This window comes from Cupressus sempervirens, chromosome 4 (genome assembly GCF_028749045.1).
Source record: "Cupressus sempervirens isolate cs-2001-9-10 chromosome 4, ASM2874904v1, whole genome shotgun sequence".
Classification (NCBI taxonomy): domain Eukaryota; kingdom Viridiplantae; phylum Streptophyta; class Pinopsida; order Cupressales; family Cupressaceae; genus Cupressus; species Cupressus sempervirens.
In genome coordinates, this window is record NC_143121.1 from 206,171,006 (window position 1) to 206,178,957 (window position 7,952).

Here is a 7,952-nt window from a genome sequence, read left to right on the forward strand (position 1 = left end):
AAAATGCTATTTAATATGTAATATATATTAATCAGTTTTAATTTATAAAATGATTAATGAGTTGTTATTAATAATAATATAAATTAGGTTTAAATAAACTATTAATATTAATTTAATTAATTGATTTAAATTTTGAGAATATTTAATTTAAGTCTTAATTAAATTATTATTAAAGTAATTTATAAACCATGTTCAATTAGAATTTGATATGAATCTTTTATATATTAATTAATTTAATTGAATATGATTTAATTAGAATTAATTAATAATGAAAGTTGTTTAAGTTATAAGTTTTACTTAATTATTGTAATATTAATTTTTAATAAAATCGTAGTATTATTAACAATTTAATTACTACCCTTGGGTTGTTTTGGGGACTTAACTTAAAATCAATTATGGGTAATTGTGTGTTTCATTTGGATATAGGAACAAGATATTTTTGCAAGGGTAAACTATGTGATTTATCTGATTAAAACATACGTTCAACCAGAAATGGAAACCTCAGATTAACTCAAAAGCATATTATCAATCAATTGAACTATGAGACTAGTTACATAAACACAAACATTGAAAAACTAAAACTTTACTTGTAACCCAATTATGTATTTTAACTATGAAATTGTGTTGTTGCTTGTACTATCTATGCTTTGGGATTTGCGAGTTGTTTAGATCTTGACCAGTCTAGGATGTACACCAGAGGTTTTGTGAGATTTCTTGTATACTATTTATGAGACTAGATGTCATGATGTGTTTTGTGATTCATATTGGAGATTATATTTATGAGGTTTATCTTGTGGAGAAATTATGTTTACTTGGGTTGGGAGAACCAACTTAGTATTAGGTTGCTTGTTAAGGAACCGAGTTTGATCTTTATGGGTGTTGTGGTATGGGACACAACTGTGTTTTTATGTGCTTAAGAGAGGTTGTCTAGGTACGTGACTTGGGAGTGGCTTGCATAGGGGTCCGGGACCCAAAGTGGTCGGTACCAGGGTAACTTAATGCAAGTTATGTAATAAGTGATAATCTAGTAAGTAAAATTTATGGGGGGAAAACACACTAAAAAGATAAGTTAGAGATATTTGATCTACCCATGCCTTTAGTGCTTGTATTGACTAAGGATGGGAATGAGATGAGTGCCTCGTCTTCTTGAGAGGGCTTTCTAGTTTTCCATATGTGTGATGTTGAGGGTCCAGGGTTCATAGTAACTAGTCCAGGGTAACTCAACGCTTGAGGGTTCGGGGTCTCTTAAGAGATCAGTCCAGGGTAACTTAAGCAGCCATGTGATGACACTCTCTAGTATGTAGCCTAAGTCTCCTCTGTAGATCTTTGTAGATTTGTGTATCTCTGGTGGTGTACTTATTGTTGGATGTGGTGTATCTATTTTCGGATGTGTTTATTATGGTTATTTACTTTCATTGATGATGATTGGTGATTCATGGATGGTGTACTTTTGACATGTGGTTTTTGACTTGAGGTGATTGTCTTTTGTTGACTTTATCTTATGATCTTGGTATTTGGTTTATACTTGGTTTGTGTATGATGTTTGGTTATGTGGTGTCGGTATTGGATTGAGTGTTCTTACTTTTAGATTATTTTATCTTCTTGAGTAGTATGTGTTACCTTTGAGGTAGTTTTGGCTATTAGGGGTACCTTGCCTAGGAATGTTTTATGTTTGATAGCCGTATGTGGATCGTTCATTATCTTCTCTGCACGGTGGGAGTGGAAGCCTGACTAGGTAACCACACGGTCGGGAGGTAGTGCCTTCTTACCATTTGGGTCCCCCTTCACATTTCCAGCTGTTGGATGTTCGTTGCAGAAGATGTACCTTTATCATTCTTATTTGTTATTTTAGAGACTTCTTTTTAGATGATGTATATATGTTATCATGTATTTTGATGTATTGTATCTTTTTTCACATACCCTATGACATGTGCAGTGGATGTACTTTCATTGTATTATTTATACTTATACATTGCTTATGCGATTATGTATCTGTTATTCCTTTATGATCTTGAAACATTATACTTGAAACTTAAACTAATTAATTTAAAATTATTAAATGTGACTCAACGTAAAGGAACTCTTGAGGAATTGAAACTGTATCTATATTTGCATATGTGTATTTGATGTGTATGTTCATATTGCTTCCGCATTAATGTTATCTTGATGTTGTTTAAACTTTAAAAAAAAAAATAGTTCAGTAAACATTGTAACATGTTAGGTTTATTTCTCTTGGGTTCCCGAGCGGGACGTTACACAAGATTACAAAGCATAAAACAAAGCAAATGACGAGCTCACTTATTTTTCTATTGAAAATAGCATAAGCAATACATATTTACACACAAAGTACAACCAACTACTCTCCTGTAAAATCAGAAACAAACTCTACATTTGGCTGTGACTAATTGACAACAAACTAAGCCTTATTGATAGAAAACTAGAATTGTTGACAGCAAACTAGAAGTGTGAACAGATCACTAGTTCTTTACAGACTCCTATTAGAACTCAAACTATGACTATCTGTATTGATTTATTCTAACAAGATATCCCATAGAAAAATTACATATCGATTAGCATTGTCTAAACAAACTCACCAAACTTTAAAAGAAAATCATTATTAATACGTATGAGTAAAACTTTGACAAAAGAAATTCATCAAATTTAAAACCAACACTTCTACTCTGTGTATTCACCAATTTACACGCCACGTTTTGACAATGTTATGGTCCACTTATTGCCAAGATTGACGAAATAAACTCGCCAAAGTTGAGCACATATTGACCAACATTGGAACAAACTCGCTAAACAATGAACCAGTTTCCAAATTATTATCTTCTCTCCTTACGCCGTAAGGAGCATCCTCGTACCGAGAACTTACGACACAAAAAGAAGAGTATTTCATTAATTCAAGTTAGGTCACGCTAGATCTTGGAGTACTCCATACGATGATAAAATATATTTAGTAAATACTCTTTAAAAGTGTTCTTCGAACTCGCTTTCTAATAAAGAATGTTCCAGACATCCGACTCTCCTAACAAAACCTCGTATCTTCATTCTGCTTTTACTTGAAAGTTCATGGAAGCCAACGAGAATAAGTCATGACATGTCTTACACTTCTATAAAAACGACCATGTCTTATAGGCTTCGAAAGACAAGAAAATTTGTAAGGTGTGTAAAGTCCTATAACAATAGGATTCGACTTTCAGATTGCAGTAGAAATTAGCTGTTTGAAAGAAGTTCAAGAAATGGCTTTGAATAATTTCATCGATAGTTATGTAACGGCAGACGATTCCGCATATGGTGTTTCCGGAAAATCGCAGTTCTATGTGGGACTACACAAATGTGTTGGAGATTTGAAGGGAGTGTTGTTCAAGAGCGATGTGTCAGTTGTTGGGTTGCAATGCATGGCAGGCGGTGGAAAAACTACTCTTGCTCGGGCTGTCGGCAATGATCCTCAAGTCAGAGGTAAATATCTATTATTGTGCTCTCATTTATATTTTATTACACCCATTGGTGTAATTGCATGGTAGGGTACTTAACCTAAAACAAGTTTGTGTTTTCATGCATATCAGAATACTTCTGTGGCAATGTGACTTTCGTTGCCGTCTCGCAGTCCCCAAACCTGATGGAGATTTTAGAGACTATGTGGGAGAAGATTGCCCGAAAGAAGAGCCAAGGATTTCAAAATATCAAAGATGCACGCAAGAAGGTTCAACAATTGATTTTGAGTCAATCGAAACCAACTCTGGTTATTTTGGACGATGTGTGGTCCAAAGATACTTTGGAAAGTCTACTATTTGAAGGACCGCAATACAAAACTGTTGTAGCAACCAGAGATAATTCCACTATCCCCACAACGCCAACTACTCAGCTGTATCAGTTGCCAGTGTTGAGCCGAGAGGATGCGCTGTCACTTTTCTGCTTCTGGGCATTTGGACAGCCATCAATTCCTAGCACTACTGTAAATGCAGACTTAGTGGAGGAGGTATAATAATTTCTTTCTTTTAATTATTCTAGAGTGTTTTAAACGATTCACATAGCTTTCTTTTCTCCGAAAATGCACCCCTTATAATTATTGTCCAATATTATCATTATCCTTTCGGAATATATGGTACTTAATATGTCACTTGTAACAGATAGTGCATTCAATCTTTTTCTAATTTTAGTGCTAGAAGCATCGATTGAAACAGGAAAAGCATTTGAAAAGAAAATGGTTGAAGATTCTGATATATCTAGAATCATAGGACACTTTCGGTTGTGGAATTCAGAATGGACGTTTAGTGGAAAAGGCGATTTTATTGACATATAACAAATGTTGAAGATTGAATTAGTTAATTGTGCATAATAAATTAACAATTTGAAATATATTTTCTTCGAAGTACTAATTAATTAGATAGAATTTCTATTAAAATAATAATAATAAGATCTTAGAGAATTTTGGATCTGAATAGGCTTCCTTACAATAATGGCTTATATTAGATCCAAGACTTTAAATATCGTATCGATCAATTAATAGAATTCTAAAAATTTCTGAATTGAAATTAGGTGTTCTCAAATTATATTCCTTACATGACATGAAAGAATTTTCCATTCCTTTCAACTGGTTTTTTTTTTAATAAATTATCTTGACCTTTCTTCAATTAACAGTTGCTAGCGAAATGTGGCGGCCTACCACTTGCTCTAAAGGTGATCGGAAGCTGTCTGTATGGGCAACCACGTGAGATTTGGGAGAGGGCAAAGGACAAGATTTCTAAAGGAGAATGCATATCAGATTATCATGAAAACGGGCTTATTCGACTGTTGGAGCTTAGTATCAATTCCTTAGATGATGTAAACAAGGAATGCGTCCTAGACTTAAGTTTATTTCCTGAGGACCAAAAAATATGTGCTGATGTATTATTGGACATATGGGTTTATGTTAGAAAGTTAGAGCAACATTATGCTTTTTCCATCTTAAAGGACCTTGCAAGCAGAAACTTGTTAAATTTGACTGGCAGTCCAAGGTATTTGTCTTTCCTTTCACATGTTTAGTTTTCTCTTTATTCGTGTTTGAATTATAAGCTAATGTGAAGCACACTTATCAGGAGTGGAGCAGCAATCTCCCATGAGAACTCATCCCAGCTGTACGTTTCTCAGCATAATGTAATGCATGAATTGGCCCTTTATTTGGCATGCCAAGATGGTCTAGGCCACAAAAAGAGATTTTTCATTGACAAAATGAAACATTATTTGCAAGAAAAATGGGAATTGCTTAATCATACTGCATGTAATGTTCAGGTGCTCTCCATTCACACAGGTATGTTGGTCAAAGGAATCTCTTCATTATTTATTTCCAACCCTTTGTGCTAATCTTCTCAAAATATCAGCCATAATTTTAAATATTTATATCATTTCTCTCGGCAACTAATTCTCTTGACAACTAATTCCTCATATGTATCAAACTATTTCTTTCTCACATGAAACTATAGTGTTTACTGATATGGAATTATATCCTAGTCAATTTTGTATGGTGTACAGTAAACATGCCACCAATACTTTTCAAAAGATTTGGATGTATTAGTGCATTTCTCATAATTTTTGTTTAGTAGAATTATAAGATACTAATGTTCACAATCAGAATGTAATGTTATGAACTCGTTTCTAGTTTCTATATTTTTCTAGATTAAATTTCAAGAGTTTATGATTAGCCAACATATGCAGTGATTTAATCATATTTCTTTTATCATTTATTCATGTAGGCCCTATGGAACAAAATCAGTGGATAGAGATGAATTTACCTGAAACAGAGGCTCTATTGTTATTATTTACTTCAAGTGAATACTCTCTTCCGCCGTTTCTAATATCCATGAAAAATCTAAAATTTCTGATGGTATTAAATTATGGCACAAAGAGGGCAACTGTACAAGGTCTGGATGTTTTATCGTCACTAACTCAACTCAAGAGTGTACGCTTTCACAGGTTGATTTCACCTACTATTCAAGCACAAAGAAAACAACTACAACACTTAGAGAAGCTTTCTGTAAGCTTATGTGAAGGATTTGAACAGGCATCCTCATTCAACATCACCAAGTTGCAGGATTTTAACATTGATCACTCTAGCACCTTGCAGGAGGTGCCTCTTAATTTCTTTGATATGCCTTGCGTTAAGATGTGGTCTATCAGCAACTGCCACCTTGTTAATAATTTGCCTTATGAGCTTGGAAATATGAGCGCTGTTAGAATGCTAAGGTTATCAGCTTTACCAGGCCTAAAAGAACTCCCATCATCAATTGGACATCTTCTGCTACTAGAATGCCTTGACATCTCATTCTGTGAGGGGCTCAGAGAAATTCCGGACGAAATAGGGAAACTAAAGAAGTTGACTGAGATTGATATGAGAGAGTGTTCCCATTTGAAGAAGCTGCCAAGATCTATTTGTGAACTGAGTTCCCTCAGGCTAGTTATTTGTGATGAGAAGATTGAGAGGCAGTGGTTGCGTGCCAAGAACATTTCGATTCCAGAGCTTATTGTTGCAACTGCGGAAGCACAGTTCAGTCTAGATTGGCTTGACGATTGATTTCAATCTTACCTCGAATCAACATGACAAATTAAGTTAAATAAAAGCTCCTCTATATTTGAGCCTACAGATATAGTGATTTCTCCTCGCCTATTAGGGATTGTGCATCCAAAAGAAATTGTGTGTTTTATATAATATCAGGAGTAGTCCGTCTACAGATATTACAAACATTATGTATATTGATTGATTTCAATCTTACCTCGAATCAACATGACAAATTAAGTTAAATAAAAGCTCCTCTATATTTGAGCCTACAGATATAGTGATTTCTCCTCGCCTATTAGGGATTGCGTATCCAAAAGAATTTGTGTGTTTTATATAATATCAGGACTAGACTGTCTACAGATATTACAAACGTTATGTATATTGATGTAAATAAACATTTTCAATATTCATATGGCACAAGTTTGGTATCCAGTACAATTTTGACGAGGAACATTTGACATGGCACCAGAAAAGAACTGAATATTCAACACTAGTTGTGTCGTTAAACAAGGGCTGCGTGCAGCTGTAGTCCCTGTCTATGCCTATGGTATCTATGGTAGGGTAAGAAGAAGGTGTGTGTCGATGGCTTTCGCAAAGTTGAAGATGGAAAAAATGTTGAAAAGAAGTGAATGACAGAGGGTAATATCATATGTCAGAAAACAAATAAGTAGATATATGTGGCCAACAGATTATAATTAGCTCTTCTAGTATTTCTATTTTAACTTCTATTTTAACTTTTCAAATAGTTATATTTCAAGAAATAGAATGTGATTAAGAGATATACTTTCCAAGAGTAACCTTTGTAAGGCAATGTCTAATGTTTAGTTTGTTTGCTATTCAAGCTGTCTTTAACAGTGATGACCAATATAGTCTCTATGGGTCTCCGTGATGACTTAGGAATTAAAGAAATTAAAGCATTGAAGATACGAGGATTTGTAAAAATTAAACCTAAGTCTAAGTTGTCACTGAGACTGTAAAGCATCCTTTATAATACTTATCATCAAATATTATTCTAATAGCTAGCCAGTATCGGCTCTAAGTTGACTCATAGAAATAGAACCTCATAGAAATTTAAGCAATCAAAGTAATAAAGGCAGCAATCAAAGCAATAAAGACACCAAGATTTGCATAAAAGTCATATATTATCATTTGCAGTAAAATCATATCTCAAAACTAATAAAAAAAACTACAATCAATTTTCAAATATTCCAAAAATATCTGAAAAAAGTGAAGCCCTTTTACAAATGGCATACAAATACTCATTCCAGGGTAAATCCTTGCTCTCTTGATAGAAGTAACTTCTGTAGCTATAGGTTTTTATAGATAAAATCAATGACATACATGAATGTCTTTGGACTCTGATCATCAGTTATGTATCCATATCAGTTATGTATCCATGTAAGTCACCTGC

The 7,952-nt window shown here is 33.9% G+C and overlaps 1 protein-coding gene across 2 annotated transcripts; it reads left to right on the top strand.

The window, feature by feature from the left end:
• Positions 1 to 2,815: 2,815 nt before the first annotated feature.
• On the top strand, positions 2,816 to 6,812 carry LOC149560703 (putative disease resistance protein At4g33300). 2 transcript variants are annotated; one of them, XM_089824769.1, is made up of 5 exons: positions 2,816 to 3,465; positions 3,573 to 3,985; positions 4,648 to 5,003; positions 5,085 to 5,296; positions 5,739 to 6,812. In XM_089824769.1, exons 1-5 carry the CDS (start codon positions 3,246 to 3,248, stop codon positions 6,554 to 6,556), a joined length of 2,019 nt encoding a protein of 672 aa, XP_089680895.1. In that variant the 5' UTR covers positions 2,816 to 3,245; the 3' UTR covers positions 6,557 to 6,812. The 2 variants fall into 2 exon arrangements, with proteins under 2 accessions (XP_089680895.1, XP_089680896.1); XM_089824770.1 differs by having other exon boundaries at positions 3,232 to 3,465; positions 3,614 to 3,985; positions 5,739 to 6,733.
• The last annotated feature ends 1,140 nt before the right edge of the window (positions 6,813 to 7,952 follow it).